The sequence below is a fragment of the Gasterosteus aculeatus genome, chromosome 9 (genome assembly GCF_964276395.1).
Source record: "Gasterosteus aculeatus chromosome 9, fGasAcu3.hap1.1, whole genome shotgun sequence".
In the NCBI taxonomy this organism is placed as follows: Eukaryota; Metazoa; Chordata; class Actinopteri; order Perciformes; family Gasterosteidae; genus Gasterosteus; species Gasterosteus aculeatus.
In genome coordinates, this window is record NC_135696.1 from 15414874 (window position 1) to 15437183 (window position 22310).

General features: G+C 44.3%; 4 protein-coding genes across 5 annotated transcripts in view; 2 read left to right on the forward strand and 2 right to left on the reverse strand.

Moving 5' to 3' along the window:
* Positions 1–16: 16 nt before the first annotated feature.
* Positions 17–4301, reverse strand: ppa2 (inorganic pyrophosphatase 2). Its single transcript, XM_040187716.2, has 12 exons — positions 4019–4301; positions 3290–3354; positions 3147–3191; positions 3003–3056; positions 2385–2504; positions 2110–2196; positions 1893–2019; positions 1036–1163; positions 800–885; positions 629–698; positions 477–519; positions 17–379 (listed from the first exon to the last, which is right to left on the reverse strand). Exons 1-12 carry the CDS (start codon positions 4206–4208, stop codon positions 357–359), a joined length of 1038 nt encoding a protein of 345 aa, XP_040043650.1. The 5' UTR covers positions 4209–4301; the 3' UTR covers positions 17–356.
* A 2449-nt stretch (positions 4302–6750) lies between these two features.
* arhgef38 (Rho guanine nucleotide exchange factor (GEF) 38) lies at positions 6751–17473 on the forward strand. The gene is made up of 14 exons (XM_040187710.2): positions 6751–7404; positions 11109–11293; positions 11662–11779; positions 11871–12018; positions 12146–12163; positions 12323–12522; positions 12644–12777; positions 13028–13132; positions 13219–13338; positions 14018–14395; positions 14480–14617; positions 14939–15140; positions 16124–16431; positions 16927–17473. The coding sequence occupies exons 1-14, from the start codon at positions 7200–7202 to the stop codon at positions 17107–17109; spliced, it is 2442 nt and encodes an 813-aa protein (XP_040043644.2). The 5' UTR covers positions 6751–7199; the 3' UTR covers positions 17110–17473.
* Positions 17474–17578: 105 nt separating this feature from the next.
* ints12 (integrator complex subunit 12) lies at positions 17579–21076 on the reverse strand. The gene is made up of 7 exons (XM_040187714.2): positions 20917–21076; positions 20613–20777; positions 20357–20521; positions 19817–19998; positions 19508–19667; positions 19216–19359; positions 17579–18308 (listed from the first exon to the last, which is right to left on the reverse strand). Exons 2-7 carry the CDS (start codon positions 20766–20768, stop codon positions 17742–17744), a joined length of 1374 nt encoding a protein of 457 aa, XP_040043648.1. The 5' UTR covers positions 20769–20777; positions 20917–21076; the 3' UTR covers positions 17579–17741.
* A 163-nt stretch (positions 21077–21239) lies between these two features.
* Positions 21240–22310, forward strand: part of gstcd (glutathione S-transferase, C-terminal domain containing) — a 35461-nt gene continuing 34390 nt past the window's right edge. Inside the window, exons 1-2 of one of the 2 annotated variants that reach the window (XM_040187712.2) lie at positions 21240–21365; positions 21489–21920. In XM_040187712.2, the coding sequence (XP_040043646.2) occupies positions 21504–21920 (417 nt within the window). In that variant the 5' untranslated portion in view covers positions 21240–21365; positions 21489–21503. The remainder of the gene's footprint in view (positions 21366–21488; positions 21921–22310) is intronic. The other variant, XM_040187713.2, reaches the window with a different exon arrangement.

Sequence of the window (22310 nt, forward strand, 5' to 3'; positions counted from 1 at the left end):
AGAGAAAAGGCCACAATCACAACATACATTTCTTTATTTACCCAAACAAAGAAATTGTTTACATGTTACATACAAAACGCTTTGTTTGTGGTTGCTAGCAGGAACGGACTTAACTCTTCAGTATCATCAGTCTTATTTTACAATGGACCCGGTGTATTGACCCAATATAATTTACAATTGAATAGAAAGGATAACATTGTTTTATTGTAATTGTTGAGGTGAAACAATGTGATGTCTGCACATTTTACTGGATAATAAACTTAGATTATGCAGCTGAGAATAAGTCCATACCAACAATAAATCCAAAAGATGTGGCCGCTTCAAGGTTTTGTTGGTTCCGTGTTGTGTTTTGGGCTTCAGACAAAATGCCACTTGTCCACTGCGCAAGAGAAGATTTAGAGGCACATCATAATTATTGAAACACATAATTCCTCAAATACACAAAGGTTTGTGCATGCTAGTCAATATTTACTTACCAGCTGGGGACACGGGATGTGTGCTGGCACACAGTGCAGGAGCCTGAGGTGTCACACGTTAAACAGGAAAATTACCAAACCGAATAGTTTCATAAGCTGTTATTGCGTTTGCTTTCATCATTGTAAAAACAGCAGCATGTGCAAGTTCTCACCGATGACACCACATCTCTGGCCTCCTCTGCACTGCATTTGAAAGGGCTTTCGTTGCAGGAGATATTTTTGCTGATCAAAAAAGTAAATAGCATTCATTATTATATATAACAATTATATATGAATACATGTCTTTACAGATACACATTGCGTGAGTTTTACCTCGAACTTACCATTCTATCCCGTGGCTATTTGTCTGCTTCTGCACTAGTGCCCTCCAGTGCTCATGGGTGGACTTAATGATCTCCACGGCAAAGTCCTATTAAGAGGGCATCATTGTTGGGTTTTTCAAAGAGCAATTAATTTGCAAAAATCCACAGAAAACAAAAACAAAAATTGACTCCGACCTCAAGAAAACAACGTCAGGTCCCATCGTTGTAATGTTTTATGTTAAAAAAAGGGTCCCTACCTTGTCTTTGAATTGTCCATTGAATCCAAACTGGTTCTCAGGCTTCCCATCGGGCACCTTGTATTTCCTAAACCAGTCGACAGTGGCCTCTAAATGACCAGGCCGGCTCTTACGGACGTCCTCTATGCCTGAGGAAAACATCCATACGTTCAGCAGAATAACAACAGCACCAACTTGCGCTGTGTTGACAGTAAAGACTGTTCTAGGTTTAATATATACAGGTTTAATATGATACATACATATGATATGTTCTAGGTTTAATATGATACACTGTCTGTACATATATTTATTTAGCTCCTGGTATATTTAGTTAGTGTTTTATTGCACTCCTTTTTTTATTTTTGTCTATTATTATTACATTTTACTTATTACTGCTGCTCTTGTCCTGTTGTTTTTTTAACATGTATCTTGTGTGCACTGCCCAGAGTTTAGGGTTTTGGTGGCATCTAGCGGTGACGCTGCAGGCTGCATTCCACAGGTTTTCATCCGCTCACGTTTCAGCAGTTTCACAAGCATGTCAGAGAACTACGGTGGCCTAAGGGTTTCAGTTGGTAAGCCCCTTTTTTTTTTAAAGAACTCTCATTTTCAGGTGATCACACTCTCATGAATATGTATTTTATTCGATTTCTGCTAACAGATCCCTCAAAATGCTACTCACTGTTCCTCCGATAGAAGCCGTTTGTGCTTTAATTGTTAAAAGTTTAAAAGATTCGGATAAAATCTTAATTTCCCAGACTTACGATCATGCCAGCCGGTTCCCTCAACTAAATTTCTTGAGGATAGAGGATGGTCAGTGTAATAAAAGTGTTTAGATGTTGACTATTACATCTTATCTACGGTGTGTGAACAGCACCCACTATTCAGGCTTTTGGCATCTGGGTCCTCAGCATTGATAGCGATGACCTTCCAGTCCATTTCCCCCTCATCGATCATGGCCAAGATGCCAAGAACTTTCACTTGGATCACCTGACCTGGAAAGCACACCTGAAGAATAGACCAGCGAATTACTACTCAACAGTCAAAGGAATCTCCAGAAGTCTGTATAAAGTCCTACCCGGGTGCCACACGTCCTACCTGGGTCCCGATCTCACACACGTCAATGGGATCGTTGTCCCCACAACACTTTGTCTCTTTGTCTGTATGGTTTGGGTCCTCCCACGTCTTTTCCAAGGAGCAGTTCAGAAACATGTAAGAAAATACGAAAATTCCAGAAACAATTTCAACCGACTTCCTGACTTGAAGTTATTTGATGAAAACTAAATGAATCTTTCAACGGAATCGTTGTTATTTGTTATTCACAGACAAAAGAGAAGTCTGAGTGGCTGATTTCATTCGGTGGATTTCCTCACCTGTGGGAGCGCCCCGTAGTTCCAAATGTAACCTTTATGGGGAAATATGTTGGCGACATACCGGAGTTTTCCTTTCTTAACATCTTGTTTGATCGGGTTCAGTGGTTCCTTAGTTGCAATCTGGGAATTGGGACAGTTACGAAGTTTATTTTTATATGAGAGTACATGCAAAATGCAGGAAAAAGGCAAGAAACCGGACGCTCAGTTTAGACTTTTTAGGTCAAGCTATTTCTTGGTGACAGTAAGTCGGGTATTGTTTTATATAATTAATTAAATAATACATAAAATAGGTGCAGGCCTCTGCAATGCTAACTGCTAACAGTGCATCATGGGCTATCATTGAATGAAAACTGACGCACCGCTTCACTTAAACATATGTGTTTTTAAAAGCATAGTCATAGACATTTGTTACATGTAAAATAATAAAATATATTACACTACATTACATGTCATTTAGCTGACGCTTTTATCCAAAGCAACTTACAATAAGTGCATTTCAACCATAGAGAGACAAACTCAGAAGAGCAAGAAACAAGAAAGTGCAGTTTCAACAAACTTCCAATTTCATGTTATTTAAAATACAAAAGTGAGGTGCTATTCCATTTATAGCCTTGTTACCTCCATTTTAGCATTTGACCATCGAGGCACCTCCACGACCATGTTAAAGAGCACCTGGAAGTACAAAAGAAAGCTTTGTTTAATATGTAAAGAACACTATTTCAGGTGGTACAAGTGACATTACATCTTGGTATGTGACAGTACCTCACTCTCATTCTTCTTGGCCTTTTTGGTTGGCATGTCATTTTCCTGTTGAAAGAAAAGAGATAGGAATATGATCTTTGCACTGTTAAATAATATGTATACGGAATCAAACAGAACAAAATTAACACTTCTGCTATTGCTACCTGTTCATTCTCCGCTATAAGCGAGATGTCATGGAATGGTGAAATATATTTTCCTTCAGGAGTTTCTAAAGAAAAAAAAAAAAAAGGACATCTTTTCACAAATGAAACATTCTCACATAAAAACCTGTGCTTTCAGTCACACCTCTCGGTCTCCAATTGTCACTGATTAAAGTCGACCAAAGTCATCCAATAAGGAATGCTGTGATCAACCAATTCATGGGGAGTTATTTTCTCGTCAATTACAACTTGCGCCCTTACTGAGGTTTTATTTGTCATGCGGCTACTTTTTTTCTTGGTTAAAAAAAATAGGGCCACAAACAGAACAATGTGATATTGGATTATGTAAACATTAAGCTGAATAATATTGGTATGCCTGGAACGGAATGGCTCAGCATTTGCATCTCAATGTAGAGAGCGCAACATCATCTGAAACAGATTTATTACCAGTTCATCCCAAAGGATTAATTGTGTGTAGACAATCACGTGATCACCCAAACCGGAAGTTGTTTGATACTTTGCCACCTTACAGGAAAATTCACTCTTAAAGCTGTGCAGAAGAAGCACCATGTGGAGAAATAACCCCCCCCGGCTAGTAACTCAAAGGTCACGCGTTTCCCCGGAGGTCGACCCTCGGTCCTCCGGTCCACACCGGGTCCTGGTGCTGAACCGTTACCCCGTGCAGTGCAGAGGCCACACGGGTCCCTCCCACGGTGGCGATGATGAACTTACTAAAATAAACGCGGTAGTCGGGAGAACCTGGACGTCCTCTCGCCTCCGTCTGATAGTGCATCGTGTTTGTCAAGTGAAGCAGACGAGGACCCGCAGCTGCTCGGGGGACCAGTTTGTTTCGAGACGCAGAAAACGAGCCGAGAACTGTCGCCAAGCAGCCGGGTGGACAGCGCAGCAGCAGCGGTCTCATTTCTGTCTTCCTTCGGGTTCCGGTTTCCCGTTTTCCGGCCTGCGCGCGCCGCGTTCAGCGTGCGTGACGTCCGGCGCGGTGGAAGGGAAGCTTCCGGAGAGGTGTTTTCAGAGTAAAAGCATTTACAGTGAAAGTCAATTCATTTCACAATGTTTCCATTGCATGCTCGTGATCAAGCAACTCACGGCCGTCTGGCAGTATAGCCGGATTTGTTGCCAAATGTAACAATGCATGTTATTAAAATACAACATCTCTCTTGAAAAATCTAAACACAAATCCTCTGGAACTTAAAATTGTGCTGTGATCAGTTAAAATGTCGGAACTTAAAGGTGGTGGGCCACACTCTGGCGCTAACAGAGGCCTAAATTCATAAATGTACCGTTTTGTTACTCCGCACCGCATTAGCAAGTGAGGCTATGAATAACTTTTCATAGTTAAATAGTTACAGTCTAATGTCTCCTACTAAACATTACCATCCTCACTGGCGACAAACTATTGCACAAGAGGTTTTCTTGTGCAATAGTCAGAATAGATATATGGAAATTCTTAATTTAGGTGGTTTGCACCTTTTAATCCTTGTTGTAACTTTGTTTCCTGCTTTTTTCTATTTCTTTATCTTTTTATCACACAGCTGACAGAGTTAAAAATGTGCACTATAGTTACTTCAAATAAAAGAAGAGCCCGCACAAGAAGTAGACCTTTTGTCATTAACATAGTTAAATGCAGAACGTGGACCTTTTCCCCACATTCAATAACTAAGTGTAGTTAGAACAACCATTCAGGCCACTGTTGCTTTTGCTTTAATGTCCCACCGCTTTTGTATTTTACGATATGAAGTTAATGGATGTGATGGTTATCTGCACAATACATCATGGGATCAAAGTCCGTATGTATCCATTGTGTCATAAACAAACATCCAGCCCCGCAATCTTGATAGCGGCCGTACAAAGTGCCTCGCTTTTGAGTCATCCCAGTACAAAAATCCTATTGATTCAATTTGTGTTGGTTTATGTGTGTCAGTTGAGGGGACAGTTGTATAAGGTTTATTTTTCCTTTGTGAATGCAATGTGATTAATACTAAAAATTTATTTAACTCTGTACGGATTTTGAAAAAAAAAACGGATGGAGAGCTAAATGAGAAGAATGTTCCCTTCTTCCATTCCTGTGGCCATAAGCAAAGCCCTGCACCAAGACTCGTCCATCGACGGCGCCCAAGTGGCCGGCAGTAAGAGCGCTTGGCTGTAAAAGGCAGTTTGAGTGAGTTCTCATTTTGCCTCTCTCTGTTCCTTCCCCTGCCTCGCTCTTGCAGCTGTACTTTTCCCATCTGCTGCGGACACAATAAGGATCTCTTTGTTGCTATTTCTCACCAAACAATGAGACAATACTTTTGTCTCTCTGTTGGCTGACAACACAAACGTAGTGGTCAGAATTGTTTTAAAACCGCAGCTTACAATACGGACAATTTATCTCTCTCTTATCTCTCTATTTCAAACTAGACACATCAACTGGACTATGTTGTAGAATTGGTCATTTGAAGTACAATGAAACAAATTTGTAAACCAACCTTTTGAATTAACTGATTAACATGAAATTAATTGGCACTGGATTTCAGCAGATTCATTTTGAAATAAAAAAAAGGTAGATTAATTTATATGAAAAATGGAAATATATATATTTAATGACGTGTTTCAGGTGTGGGAGAGAGCAGGGCAAGAAAAGCCTCAGTGACAAAATGTCCTTCAGGGGAACAAAATACCCTCAGCGCTCATGATATAACGTTGTTTACTCACCTTCATGTTTGTACAGAGAATGTGATCGTTCAGTGTGGCTTACCAAGTCCACCTTGTTACGTAATATGCTAACAGGAACATTTGCTGTTGGCACAACATATAACTGTGCTTGTTATCCTGAGAATTCATTAATGACTAAGTTGTTTAATTCTTGAGTTTTTCCTACACATTGAAGATGATTGCAATGAAATGATACACAGTCTCAGTCTGATGACCTGCTAGTTGGTTGGAAGTTAAACAGGTGTGCTATGAGCGCGGTGCACAGATCTGAAAACACAATGGGTGTGTTAAGTACGTGTGCTTTTAACGGGGAAGATATGCATCCATTCATTCATTGTTCTGACGAGGAAGGCAGTATCCGGTTGCTATGACCAGACATGATTACGGCAGCATGTATGTTGATGGATTACCTCTCTAACCACATTGATGAGTGTAACTGTAAAGGGTTTTATAGAGAAACAAAGAGTAGAAAATACTTTGTGTTGTAATAAGACAATGTGTGTTATTACAGTTTGACAAACAACTGTGTTGTTTCAAAAGCAAAAAAAAAAAAAATCAAACATGTCATGTGAATAATTTTGTGTGATGCTGCTGTTGTGGCAATATAGATTGCGTAAGTAGAGGGTGTATTTTTATTCACTTCATTTGCTTCTTCCTACAGTTAAAGAATAGAGTGTGAATGAAATGTTCAACTTACTTGATTTGGAATTAAATTGTTCTTTGTTTCTCTGCAATGGTAAGTTTCATGTACAGGATATACAACGCCCCGGGTCATTTACAAAAGTGTGTTTATCTAAAAAGAGGCCGAGATGCACCTGAAATGCATTTTTCTGGGAGTTTGTTTGAGATATTTGGTGAATTAAAACTAAATTCTAATTGTCCGTGTTCAGTTCTCGCTGGGGTAAGCAGACCCGTGAGGTCAGGAGGGTTCATAGTGTTGCAGGCGAGGGAATAAGCATTGCACTGCAGCGGAGAGGTGTGGCCACATGGTTCTCATGACAGGCGGGCAGGGAGGAGCTAACTCACCTGTGCACAGCCAACAGTCAGTGCACAGTGAACACTGCACCTGTTGCACTTCCCGGGCTCCCTCCCTCCCTCTCTCTCTCCCTCTCTGTTTCTTTCTCCCTCTTCCTGTCCCTTCTCTCTTGCCCTTTTTTTTTTCATCTCCTTGATCGCTCTAAAAAGAGCCGAAGGCCTCATCATGGACACCAATGAGGCCAGCGGGGGTGAGAAGGAAAAGGAGAAAGTGATAAAGAGGAGGAACCGGCCCGTGTTCCTGCGTTACCTAGAGAGGAGGAAGACGGACACTATTGTGGCCGAAGACTCGGTCAAATGGGACATCAACCTCGGGACGCTGGTGAGGAGGAGTCAGTCCGACAAGACGGAATACAGCGCTAAACTTAAAGGTACACCACCCAATGACCTCCCTCGGGGTCAAAACTATGGCAACAATCTACAAACACGTGAGCCGACGCTCAGCGTGGGAAGTGAAAACTTGTTGATAACATTTTAGTGAAATGTCTCCCCTATAGATGGAATTTAAGAGGTGGGAATATTTGTTTTAACAAGCAGTTGAGAGAAATACAAATAGAGGTTACAAGCCATGATGCATGCAGTCATTGAATTATCCCAGGTCACAACAGTGTCAGCGCTGCACACAGATCAGGCCCTGCTCTATAGCTCTGGATACTGGGCACCTGTTGTGTTACTATGTGCTGAGCAGGAGATACTCCCGAAGGGATGCAGCCACATATGCAAACCGGGCTCCAAACTCGGGCACAGAGGAGTGGCTTTAAAAGTGTTTCTAGACCAGCAGGTAAACAAGACGGAGGCAGCGGTGACGCACGGCGACGGAGGTTCACTGCCCATGTTTAATCGAAACAAACCTCCAAGTGACGTCTGAGGATTGACATTACACTTTGGTCAACATTGAATATGACTAAACAATTTGCATTGATTGATGTGAGGACTAGTAATGATGGAGAGTTAGTTGCGATACAAAAAAAAACAATGGCTAACCCGCCTGTGTGTTAACTCATCACATCACTGCTGATCTGATGTTTTCACTGACATACACACAAACATGTGCACATCACGGAAAAACACGATGGCTTCACCTTGTGACTGGGAATGCTGCACTTCAGGCAAAATGACTGACATCACATTACATCAGATTAGCATAAGTATGTCGGCTTTCCTGTGCCACTCGTTCCTGAGTTTTCCTTTCTTGTGAACCATTTACACCACATGCCAATGTGATTACGGACGCATTGTTTAAAATGGCTTACAACTTACTTCCCACTTGGTTTCTGCACTGATAAGACAGACACACCCACACACACACACACACACACACACACACACACACACACACACACACACACACACACAAAATTGCCATATCACCATTTGCTCTGTTTACATTAAATGGAGACACTCTGTTCTCCTTTCCACTTTCTGTATTCATGACCAACCTGCAAAAGACCATGCGGGGTTGTCGAATAACATCGGGGGTGTTTTCAGTAAACCAATCAGCTGCTCTATTTGACTTGAGCCTCACAGCTGACAAGCTGCATTACATATTTACAGTGCTATTGCCATTGCAAATATTGACAGAACGATGACTTCACTGGAAGAGGAAACACGTGAGTTGCTGCTCGACATCTGCTTGTCAGACAGGTTGGGCGAGCCGCAGAACCATGGCAACATGACATCACCATGTCTGACTGTTTACAGTGGCTAAATGTGATGCTTTTATTATTATTATTATTAACCAGCACAAAATTCACAAGAAGTAAAAGTACTGAACTAAGTTAGGTGATACGTCACGCATAGAACATGTTACTTTGACATGGGTATATTGTATGAGGACTTGAATGTTTCTCATTCTGTGTGTGTGTCACCTTTTAGACTTTTTTTGTATTTTACGAATTTTCTCAAAAAAGACACCATGAACATAATTTCTTTGAATGAATTATCTTAATGAATCATTTTTGTAGCCAATTTCAGTATTTCTTCAATGTGACTGTATGTTTTACACAACATATTCTCAGTATTTCTTCAATGTGACTGCACGTTATACACAACATATTCTCAGTATTCTCAGTGATAGATTTCCCATTGTGAACCTCGCGATGTGGCAAAGTCAGGCGTGTCGTTTTCCCTGCTGGCGACACGTGATACACTGGGCCTTGTATTCTGTTCTGCAGCCGTCTATTAGATTCCATTCAATGAACTGAACAGTGAAAAGCCTTGTATCCTCTTTCATGGGAACTCCTGTGCCGGAAACCATACATCGCCAAACATAATGCTGGCAAAGTCAGCACAGTTCTGCTGCTGAGTCCGGATAGACTACAATGCATTGTACTTTATTTCATCGTGAATGTCTTTCAAGGTCAGGGGTCAATACTACTGCTCTCACGCAGAATCAAAAGTACTTTTAAGATAACCTTTTAGAGTGGAAAAAATATGGTGAACTAAAAGATAAAGATCCATGAATAGGGTTGAAAACAGAAAATAGAATATGCCATTAAGACGATTTTTCTCACAATGGAGGTTTTTAGGGTTTCTCTGGTGCCTTTTACGTTGAAAGCTCACACAGACATTTTTTCTCTCGCAAAATGGGGATATATATGTATCAAGGATTTATTTCAAAGCTTCATTCGATTTATGACCTTGACTTTTCCTTGAAGTCTTTCCAGTTAATTAATAACTGCTGAAGGAAAGGGTGTGTGAGGGCACTGTTGTATTCCAGTGCGCCGTGTACACTTTACCACAGACATGTAGAACTCTTGAATCAAGAATTAATAGGAAAATAGGTATCAAAAACAACCTGATGTTCTCTCAAATAAACACGACCGTTTTGAAAACGTTAGTTTTCATCGAGATTTTTTGAGGAGGGATGATTTAGAAACTGTACGCAGTTTTGCAAGTGGAATGTGATCCGACCTCTTCAGGAGTCAGGAGTCAGGAGTCAGCCACGTGTGAACGCGGGTTGTACGAGGTGGGCAAACTAGTGCCCACTGGGCCAGAGTGACGTCATCCGCGGCTCGGCGCTGCACCTTTCCCCCAGAGCCGCCATTCATGCCGCCTGCGACTTCCTCTTTGCGTTCACCAAAGTAATTAAGATATTTCCTTTTAATGAAATGATAAGCAGGTAAAAAGAATGTTCCCATACCGGCCCTACTTGTTTTCTTTGACAATGTACTTCCTCATTTTCTAGACTACTTTGCTCATCTTAAAAAGGACAAAACCAGAATTAATTTAATAAGAGCAGGTTAATCATTACTCCGACCGCTAACTGGCCAACGGTGCATGAATAGACTGTAAAAGTCTTGGTGGTATTATGTTCACTAAGTGAAACTTCTGTCTGTGTGTATGTCCGCCTGAGTGAATCAATGTGTGTGTGTGTGTGTGTATGTGTGTCCTTGCATATGTAGGCGTGTGTTCATCATCGTCCGCCGCCCCTCCTCGCAAACTCCCAGTGTGAGCAGATGGAATGCCTGAGCACGATGCAGCATTACATCAGCGCGCAATTAGTTCCGTAACCTGACACGAGCCTCGCAGACCTCTCTCCCTCCCTCCCTCCCTCCCTCGCCTAGAGAAGAGAAGGAAGCTGTGCGTGGCGTCGATTGGGCAGCAAAGGCAGCATCCCTCTTCCCTGAACAGGCTCTCCTGCCTGCCTGCCATGCAAAGCACAGAGCAGTCACACACTGATTAGACAGCAGGGCCATAAAAAAAAAAAGAGGAGTGAGCCTGACTGGCATGTTAAGTGAGGCCTTTTGGCGCCGGAGTCAAAATAATTCCATCACCGTGAAATACCGACGGCTGCGCACAGGCGACAAGCCGGCGTTTTAGAGGAGACGTTGTTTTTTCCGAGCACGCACAGCCCACGGGGGAGCGTGTTTACGAGCATTTTAGATAATGCACACAGATGGCTTAACATTCTGGCAAAAACATAGTTTTCTGGAGAAATTGCAGGTTTACAGAAGCACGTGGCTTTATGCTCACATTATTACCATTTTCCTTTAAATGACCTGTAATGCTGTACACAGGAATGTGACTGGACCAGCCACCTAACACCTGTTTATATGATGCACACTTTTCTCAGAGAAAATGACACCACAGGAGCGGTCCACTCCCCCGTCTCCGGCACTGGACCCGGAGGAGGTCCGGTCCAGGAAGATGAAGCGCAGAGCGATGGTCATTCAGGAGCTAGTGCAGACGGAGAGGGATTTCCTCACAGATCTGGAGCTGTGCATCAGAGAGGTGGTCCAGCCTCTTCGCAATCTGCAGGTACATGCTGTTCGGGACCCCCAATGAAACGTCTGTACAATTCTATAAAAGGATTCTTGCTTTTTAATGGTGACATTTTAATGTAAATAAGATTATGTTGTAAAGTTTAGTCTTAGTACTAAACTGGCTGCATGCTGAGCAAAAGTTGATGTTTAACAGTGTCACTTGGCTATTGGGTAAACTTTGACCCACTTTACAAAATAATCCTTGACTTAATGAGAAATAATCAGCTTTTCTCAAGAGAGATCGACTTTGTAATACAAACATTATGGACCACAGACAAATGACAACTTATTTATGTAGTGACCCTGGTTTTTGATTTGTGGTTTCATTTGCATTGAATATTTCACTTCCTTTTCCTTTATCAGGTTGTGGATGTAGACACGTTGTTCACCAACACAGAGACGGTGTGTGAGGTTTCTGCAGCGCTGCTCCACAGACTGAACGGGGCCATAGCCGACCCTGATCCGGAGGCCGTCGTCATAGGTAATTACATTTTGACTACTTTGGATCTCTGTTGACTTCTGCTTCTGTGGTTTATGCTTGACTGAAGATGTATTCCTATTTCTATTTGAAGGAGATATATTCATCCAGGCGAAGGGAGCATTAGAAGATGTATATAAGATATACTGCTACCATCACGATGATGCCAACATGTCACTCAAATCCTATGAGAAAGAGGAAGAAATAAAGCAACATTTCACCACATGTATATTATCTCTGAAGTGAGTCACATCTTTTATTATTTTTTTTCTCACATTCTTAACTTCTTATTACGTTTCTGATATTCCCTAACTTTGTGTTTAATCATATTGTTGACTGTGGTTTTTTTTTTTGTCTTTGTAAATACAGGAAAATCTACAACCTGGAGTGAGTACCCTTTTATGATTCTACCAGAGACATATTTTAAAGATTTTGATGATTGAATGAGCAGCTTTGGTGGTGTTTTGCTTCGTCATGCATTGTGAACCCCCGTTCGGTCGGTAACCGCCAGTAACCGTTTCCTGTGCAATGCGCCTCTTCCCACAGAGGGAAACCCAACCTGCTGGACATGGGTTCCCTAATCATCAAACCGGTCCAGAGGATCATGAAGTACCCGCTGCTGCTCGGGGAGCTGTGGCACGCCACGCCCGAAGACCACCCTGACTACCACCCGCTGCAGAAGGCGTTCACGGCCGCTAAGATCATCAACGTTAACATCAACGAGTTCAAGAGACGCAAAGATATAGGTGAAGTTTAAAGTGAGGTGTTTTATCGTTGATGATGACATCTGTGAATTTGCTACCTCACATGACAACAAACCTAGTTCTTTGTAGATTATCTCCCAAATCAATTTCTTTTCACTCCCAGTCATGAAGTATAAGCGGTTGGAGGACGAGGGCACACTGAGGGGCAAACTGCACAAGTTCAACATCCACTCTATCCGGAAGAAAGGCGACAGGTTTGCCGGATATCTCAAAATCCTCACTGGAGTCGAACCACAGGTAAAATACTCGGCTAAAGAAGAGTTTTAGAGCTCCCTCCTCTCTCTCTCTCTCTCTCTCTCTCTTAAAAGTTATTAAAAGTGAGTGCATGGAATAAAAGTTATGAGGCTTTTTGACCTCACCGTTTAAATACACTTACGCTGCATAAAGGCACATTATTGATATACAAATTGTTGCACAGATGCAGTTAGTGGTGGCAGGCAGATATTGAGCTACATACTGACGCATGTTTAAACTCTTCTGTCTGTAGGTGAGAGATGAAATATTTGATCGAGAGGAGAAGCTGTTCCGGAGTCTGGAGAAGGCTGTGAGGCAGCTGGCCAAGAACGTTCAATGTTACCTGCAGCACACCCAGGTGGGGGCACATTAACATATCAAAAGTGTGTGCGATGGTTTGGAATAATCCGCTAACTATTTTGTTCCTTGACGTCCGCTCTGCAGGAGATGGTGTCTGTAGCTGTTCAGAATGTCCGGGACATGGAGGACATCCTCAAGGATCCAAACAAAAACCTCACGAATGGCTCTTCAGACACTAATGGAAACGATCCCTACAAGCACTTTGTAAGATATGTTGTTTTACCTGCCAAAAGTAAAAAGTCTTCTTCGGAGCATCATATACTTCCTTCCTTAATCTGTTTCTGTCCTTCCTTTGCTGTCCTGTTCCTACATGATCTCCCGTTCATCTCTCCCTGTCACTGTCGGTCCCCTGTCACTTCCTCTGGACCTCTAACCGTCCCACTACGTCCCTCAGTGACTGCCTCCCTGTCCTGTCCTCTTCTCTGTGGGAATCGCACTACTGCTGAGATATCTGATTTCTGAGATAACGATACCTTTCGACAAGATAATTTGTGTTGCACAGCCTCAAACCAAAGTCCGTAATAAGCTTTGTAAAATAAATGTAGATACAAAGGCATTGAGATTTTGTATGAAATCCATTGTGTTTCCTGTGAAAACATGACGGCTGTAACTGATTAACAGAGAGACTGTTATTACTGTCGGCTAAAACATTAGTGCGTCTGGTCTTTCAGCAGGCAAATCAAGCTGCAGCAGCTCTGTTACCGTAAAGCTGTCTTCTGTAAGGACACAATTACGTGAATCAGATGCTGCTGCATTCAGAAAACATTTCTATTCAAAAACACACATAAGTAGCAGTACTTGTTTACATGTATAGAGAATACTCAAAGGAAATAGTGGAATTTTCTGTTGATCTTCGGCCTGCCTCATTGACTTTTTGATGCAGAAAGACAGTATGGCGCGCCTGGTCCTCGCCCCCCTCTCATCGCTGCAAGGCATGTTCACAGCCCCACAGAAGCTCATCCAGAAGCGTTACGATAAGCTGCTGGATTACTGCAGCCGACTGGAGCGCTCTTCTTCTTTTTCCTCCTCATCCACGTCATCATCCTCCAACTCTTCCTCGCCCTCACCGGTGTCAGAAGACCCACCGGGTCCCGCCAGGAGGGACTATGAAGCCCTCAATGCCTTGCTAGTGGAGGAGCTGCAGAGGTTCAACGCGGCCGCCTACAGTATCCTGACGAACTGCGTGGTGTATCTCGTGGCCCTGCTAAGGGGGCTAATGGATAAAATACTTCTCCGTTCCCCGTCCATTCAGCAGCTACCAGTGAGGGTGCCACACATCGACAACACTGGACACCATGTCCAGTCTGTTCAGGGTGTGTTAAGTGTGTCGTGTTTGCCTCCTCAGGCTCCGCTGTCCAACATTGCTGAAGTGCAGAACAGCATCATGGAAGAGCTGAACAACCTGACCTTTGTGAAGGACAACGCACAGAAGTTGATGGAGCGAAAAGTCAGCTTCGAGAGACAACGAGACAAGAGAATAGCAGTAAGGAAGTGGGAGAACAAGACCATTCACATGCACAGGAAGAAAAATGCAAATTATAGTCTGCGTTGTGTACTATTAGGATTCCTGACTACAGTCCCCTGAGACGTATTTATCTTCAGGTATAAAAGCGTAGGCAAATATGCACATAAACTAGTAATTATATGACTGCGATAATGCTCAGAAATGTTAGTGGATGTATTTATCCCACCGCCGGGAGCTTCCTCCTCACAATAATCTCAGACAACAATAACCAACAATGTGCCTACGTGTGCCCACACACCACGACCGCTTCTGCTCATCGCCTCCCTTTGCTTCCTCCAGCTGCCGGAGGTGCAGCATCAGACCGAGGAGCAGCGAGCCTGGCTGCTGGCAGAATACCCGGTGAGCCGCCTGTACCAGCTGAAGAGGAAGTGCAACGGCTGCCAGGAGCAGGACCTCGCCCTCCTGGAGGGGGAGCTGATCGCCCTGCTGGAGGACACAGACCCATCGGGCAGCAGCAGCCGCTGGCTGGTTCACACCGGAGGTGTGTGCGTGTGTGTGTGTGTGTGTGTGTGTGTGTGTGTGTGTGTGTGTGTGTGTGTGTGTGCAAGCAGTTAGTGAAACACACAAGGGGAGTTAAGTTATCACACTAGATCGTCTGCAGGAGTATTGTTGGTGTAGTTCTCCTTTCATACACATTCCTCTGTGAATATTCCTGCATGTGTTACATGACTGGGGCCGTGTAGACAAACAAAACTTTACTTTCCAACACGGACATGTCAGCACACAAGAGCTAGTCGCAGGGGATCTCCTCTGTTGTCGTGGTTGCTGGTACGTCTCCGCCTGCCTCTGGAGATGGTCGCCTCTCAACCCGGCTCCACACTCCGCAGCTTGTCTCCATCTCCACGTCTTGCGGAAGCACCTGAGATCCCGGCGTCTTGTTTGGAACAAACCCCAGCGTGTTGTAAGCAGTGTTTCCTCGAGTACAAAGCCTCTCCCCGTGGGTGTTGGAAAACAAGGACGGAGAGATGACGCTTGCTCCGTATTCGGCAATAACAAGTTATTTTTTATGAGTGCTGGAAGAAAAAACGAGATTGTGTGCGAGATGTTTGTTCTTACGAAGTACGTTCTTGTCTGTTCCTCTGGGATTAGCAGCAGTCCCGGGAGGTTGTTGTTCATCCTTCTGTTGATATGCTTACTTCACATGTACACATTCCTCTGTTCACTTGTATGGATTTAAGGTTGTGTGAAAAAATACAATAATGTTTACTGCCTTGATGTAAGACACGCAGTCCCACGTGTTAAAACACATCCTCTAGTGAAGTAGATTTTGGATTAACTGAAAATGTTTGCAGTTTACCGTTTATTCCCCACATGTTACGGGTCAGATCACCCAAATCAAAAAAGTGAGAAAGCATTTTTTTTAAAGCTTAAATTGATTTGTTTTAATTTGACTGAACTAACCCCTCAAAATGAACAGAGTGTTCAGGCATCCTGACAAACTGCACCTTTTTGTGACCCTGTTAGGTGCCCAAGGTTACGTCTACTCCACATTCCTGAAGCAGTACAACCCTCTGAGGGACTCCCAGCGGGGCGGCCGGAGGCCGAAAGATCAGCAGCAGCAGCAGCAGCAGCAGCAGCCACAGCAGCCGCCGGCTGCCATGGCGGACGAGGACTTTGACGACATCAGCCTGTTTGTGTCGGGCAGCGGCAGCAGCAGCCTGCGCAGCTTCAACCTCAACACCACCGACAGCGGCTCGACCCTGTCCGGGCTGCAGGGCGAGCCCGAGGGCCCCGAGGGCCCCGAAGACCCGGAGGACACGGAGGCTCAGCAGGTGGGTGTCGTGGCCTGTGTGTGTTTTTAACTGCACCTTTATTGGGGTCGTTGTAAGCTGCTGCGGCGCTGAGGACAGGAGGGACAGGTGGAATGCCTTTTTGGGTAAACAGGCGACGTCCGGAATATTAATGTCCTGCAAAGTAAACAGTTACAGCACGCTGATGTGCGCACACGTGTGACCAATCAACCAAGCTGTATTTGGGCATCTGAAAAATAAGGGGTGAACCTGAAGCACATTGATGGTATTACAGAGAGCCGGTAAAAGTGAAAATTGTTTCATATGGCTCAGTACATCGTAAACCAACATATAAGCGGTAACATTCTGTCCACGTGGAGAGCTGATGAACAGTGCCTCCTTCTGGATCTATAGGATGATACACTTGAATATTACTTCATGATTTCAGTGCATATTAAAATTGAAGACCACTAACCACCAGTTCTGTTACAATTTGCTTTGCTCCTGATTACATCTGATTTGCGTCTCGTTCCACAGTTCTATGCTGTGTATGCATTTCAAGCACGCTGTGACCAGGAGCTGACCCTGCAGGAGTACCAGCACGTCCGCATCCTTCAGTTCCATGACCTCGGAGGCAATAAGGACTGGTGGTTAGCGGAGGCTAACGGACAGAAGGGATACGTCCCGGCCAACTACCTGGGCAAGATGTCCTACGCATAAACAGAGGCACCGTAGCATGTGACGCCCTGTAAAACACGGCGCATTTCTGCGCGGTGAAAGTCAAAATCGCACCAAGTATCACCGGATCTTTTATGTTTCATACCAAAAGTGTTGATCTTGTTTTGCCTTCAGAAGATCAGAACAAGGGAGCTCTCTAATGGGACCAGTAATCTGTGATTAACTAAATAATGGAAGGAGAACACAAGGCACTACGCCGAGCACTTTTTTCACTTCAGTGTTGGTGAATTTTAAATGGATGAAGTGATTTATCAATGAAGCTATTTTTGTATGTGAACTGATTTCAAAACATGAAGGAGTATATGTATTTAATGTGAAATTAATAAATCTATTATGACACCATGTATATTTGAAGAATTACATGAATAAAACGTGATGACGTCTCCATTCGTCCCGTTAAATGATAAACATTCAAGGAGACCACATAAAAGAAAGTCGCTGCTCACGCCCGTTTCTAAGAAGAGATTTAATCTTTTTGATGATGAAAAATGACACCTTTTCAACGGACCGACGTGTTAAGACAAAACGAGGTACACAGTCCAGCAGCATTCACACAAAGCAAGATTCAAGTATTTGACTGGATGGTGTTACTCATGAACGGCTACTCTCCCGGCTCATTTCTTCAGTTTCTTCTGCGCGGCTTTCTTCTTCACCAGCTGTAACCGTTTCATGGCGTTGAGCTGGGACTCCTGGGACGTTGGCGCTTTGTCCCCTGGTGCCGCCTTGGACCCATTCCCGTTATTCCCGTTACCCCCTCCGTTGCTGCCTCCGTTCCCTCCTCCGCTCGCGCCGCTCGGGGACCCGCCCCCCGACGAGGCGGGCCCTTTGCCTTCACCGCTCGACGAGCGGTTCAGAGGCTGCTTGCCCAGAGTCAGCGGTGGAGGCGGCTTTAGAGGCACCTGGCTGGAGCCGTTTCCGTTGCCGCTTCCGGGTATCTTTGCACCACCACCACCACCACCACCGGGTGCCGACTTGGCTCCTGCGAGGCCGGACAGCCCGACAGGTTTCTGGCCGGAGGGAGCCGTCAGGGTCTTGTGGCTCCCACTCGGGCCCGAGGATCCTTGTTTGGAGACGGCAGCGAGAGACGGACTCGTCTTGGCGCCAAATGCGGCCCAGCCTGTGAGGCCGCTGCCGGATGAGGCGGAGCTGCTGCTGGTGGGATTGGCTGATGGTGTAGATGTCTGAAATGATGAATGACTACCACAATTATCGCAGTGCAGCACACATTCAGCAGAGACTAAAAGGAATTGTCATTTTGCAATAGTAACTTTCTAATGGCGCGTTTCCACCGAGCGGTACAGGTTGGGTTGGTACCCTTTTATTTGTGTCTTCACTGCCAAAAGTTGAGAATTGTACCAAAAATCCAAACCGTACCACTTTTTGAGTACCCTTCCGTTGGGGTACCTGGCACAGTTGTTTGGTACTAAAGGGTGGAGCTAGACTCACTGCAGAACGTTGATTGGCTAAAAGAGTGTCGTCATTTGCGCGTGCCGCAAGGGGAAAGACAACCACACATGTAGCCTTTGCTCAAACAAAGATTGTCGTCTTCTTGTGACAAACAGCCGCATATTGAGAAGCAAGAACCGGATCGGCTGTATGTCCTCCGTTGTTGTTTGCGGTTAACTTTTAGTTTTCGCGCGATCGAATGACGTCAATCTACTTTCCGTCATATACCACGCCTATCAAGTGACGTAATCACTACTTTCTGGAATACACCACGCCTATCAAGTAAGGGTACTGTTCGCGGTGGAAACGCTCGCCAAATCATGGTTAACAGACCTGACCCATACCGACCCGACCCGTACTACACCACTCGGTGGAAACGCGGCATAAGTTTTGACAATTTAAGGCAAATGCGAAAGTGTCTTTGGGCAAGCTACTAAACCCTACACTGTTCCTAAAGGCTGTGACCATTAGTTTACATCAGAACAAGCAGTTTAGCAGCTTGTATGGCAGCCTCTCTCATCTGTGGGCAAGTATGTGTGAGCATTTTGTGTGGTTTGAAAGACTAGAAAGTCCATTTAATTGCAACAAGTAATAATAGCACATAAAACGGAGGCATAGAGCCACAATTAGTTCAACACAAACCTTCAATTCTGTTCTTTTGAAGGCTTGGAAAGTGCTGGTTGTGTCAGGCTTGGCTTTAAGCTCGGTCTTTTTCACCAGTGTGTCTTTGACCACAGGGGCTGATGATGCAGATGCAGGGGACGGCTTCTGTGGAGGTTTCTGGGCCTTGAGGACAAACATAGCTAGTTTTAGACCAAAGCAATATTTACAAAATTCTGCAACTACAAACATGACTCATTCTTATTGAATCACAAAAAGACAAAGCACTAAGACAAATCAAACAAAGACTGGCTTATCGGTTATATTCCCTTACCATGCGTTTCATTTGCCTGGTGCAGCGGGCACAATACCACACAAGTCGTGGATCATTGACTTCTTTGTCGGTCACTTGTGGCTTGTGACAGTCCTGGTGGTACAGATTATGGCACTCCTGGCACTCAACCAACTGGTTTCCCATGGTCACCGTCATTTGTCTTTGGTGATGGAAAAGAATCCCGTAGGTTAGTAACGTTTCCTTTTTTATCCCAGAGATTTGAGTCACACTAATATCCACTCTTAGATTGGAAAACAGACAAATAAGAAAACTAGATTGTGAATGTTATGCTAATAATTCAAAATGTACCTGCAGACCACACAAGCCAGGCCCATTTCCATTGCAAAGTCATCCGCGTTGGTCTCGTCGTAGTCGTTTATGTTGGGCAGAAGGTCTTTGCTCGTCTGAACCGTGATCGGAGAAGAGCGACTCTCCGGTTTCTCCAAACGAGGCTTTTTGGGAGGGTCCACCTCCACCAAGTCGACCCTGACCTGTTTTTCAGCAGGACGAAAGAGTTCCGTCAACGTCACGAGGAGCAACTTAGCTAATGTACAGCCATCTTATCGATTGTTCTACTATCTCACTAACTGCGTGGATCTGCTTTGTCTTTATTGCCTGTGAGTGCTTTGCAGTAGAGAATAAAATAAGTAATGTCTACATCTAGTTGACTCATGACTTAACAGTTACAGTTCAGGCTTTTTCGTTTCAGTTTTATCAAATTCCTTACAACTGAACACGTGTACACAGTCAGTAAAAAGACATGTGAAGCAATGGTCAATGTAGCCTCAAAGACGGCAATACTTTTAACGTGGTTTTGACTCAATTCTGGAGAGTCTACTTATTCCGTACCTTCTCGACCGGTCTCTTCTCAGAGTCTTTCTTGCTTTTCTCAGAGTTGGATTTGCTGCTGGTGCTGCTGCTGCTGCTGCTGGAGGAAGAGGAGGAGGAACTGGAGGAGGACTTCGAGTCCTGTTTACTTAAGCTCAGCTTGGACACCTTGGAAACCTCGATGTCCTGAGGATACACAATCATAAAACTGTATAAAAACTGTGTAATTGAAAGCGACATCAACAACGAATATTAAAAAAAAACAAAAAACAATTACCTTTTGCAACGAACGGTAGAATGAGTCACCTCCTCTGGAGAGCGACTCATCTAGTAGAGCTTTGAGTTTCTCCACCGAGTCTTTGCTCTTGGAGTGCAGGTAACTCAGTCCTTTGAGGAAGATTGGATCCAGCTCCAGACTGACAGGTCCAGCCATGGCTTAACCCTGGGAATCATAAAACAATGTCCGCTTTTAAAGCATCGACACGATCCTATCAAATACCGCGGCTACGAGGTGTGTTACATAAATGAGAGATAAACAAAACCAAGTTGCCAGGTTAGACTTTTCAGATGGATTACGTTACCTAACAGTCTGATTCTTGTAAATGTTTGGCCCTTAATCCGGTAGTTTGTTTTGGTGAGCAACAAACGTTAAAGGTTGAACACTTCCTAGATGAGGCTCCTTCGCACTGATGTGTTAGCGGTATGCAGCCTTAGTCGTCGACTTGTGCAACACTTAAATACGTCCGGAATATAGTCGCTCGGAACCATGGGTGGATAAAGGGTTTAATGGACTAATTCGACATATCTTTACAGTCTATATTTAGTATATGCTTAGATATGGAAAATGCATTTTTTTCGGTATTTAAAACGTATATGACGCCTGTGCATCTGGCCGCCATTGACTCGTAAGTGTTGATATGAGACACCAGATGGCGCCGTTGAGCTAACCAAGCGTAACATTAAACAGAAGAAGAAGAAGCGCGGAACAGGAAGCGTGCATCCTTCCAACGTGCTCCTAGTGAAGCTGCCGGTGTGTATGTTTTCATTACTGAAGTATCGACTATCACTACATGAAAAGACACCTGAACTTATTCCACGTCCCCTGTTAACCCCCCCCCCCCACCCTCTGTTGTCTTCTTCCCCTCCTTCACAGTAGTTACTTTTAACGATGAAGCACACCGAGGAAAGCCCACAGCGACCCTCCCTTTTTCTAGAAGTCTGCTGCCAAAACGAGGAGCCCCGTCTCCCGCTGCACACCTCCATCGCCCTGTTTCTCCTGTCCTACTGCGAGTGCAAGTCCTTCAAAGTCTTCCTCGTCTTCGGCACACCCGGCGGCTCCCACGCCCTGAGGGGTCAGCTGCCAGCCGGGTTGGACGTGTGCGACCTGCGGCCGGAGGATGTGCCCCGGCTGGTGAGGGGCTGCCGTCTCCCCGCGGTGCTGGATGAGACCGGGATGCTGTGCAGGGCGGGCCTGGCGGTGGTCCTGAGACACGTCATCGACAAGACCACCGAGGCGGACCCTTCCAGAAAGAATGTTCTGGCACTGCTGGGGTTCAAGAAGACCTGCCTGAAGGCCTGTGCGGAGGTGGGTGGCGAGCGGGGACGCAAATAGGCATCCATCGACAGATGTGTGCAGGCAGATATGATGCTAGTATAGATGAACCTGCAGACTACACAATCCTACACAATGATGGTGTTAGCCCCCCAGTAACACTTGAATTTAGGGGTTTAATACTTTTTAATTACTTTTTTTCATCGAAAGGAGCTGATACTCAACTGTTAATTCATCAATATGTTTCTGATAAAGTACATTTTTTGATACACACAATATAGAATTTTGACATATATTGAATAGTGTCCCCTCAAATAATTAATTCTGATTCTAATTGCTCAATTGCAGTTCACCATACAAAAAATCTAAAATCCAAATTTGTTTAGTTTTAGTTAAGTAATTCAAGGAAATTCCTCTGGAATT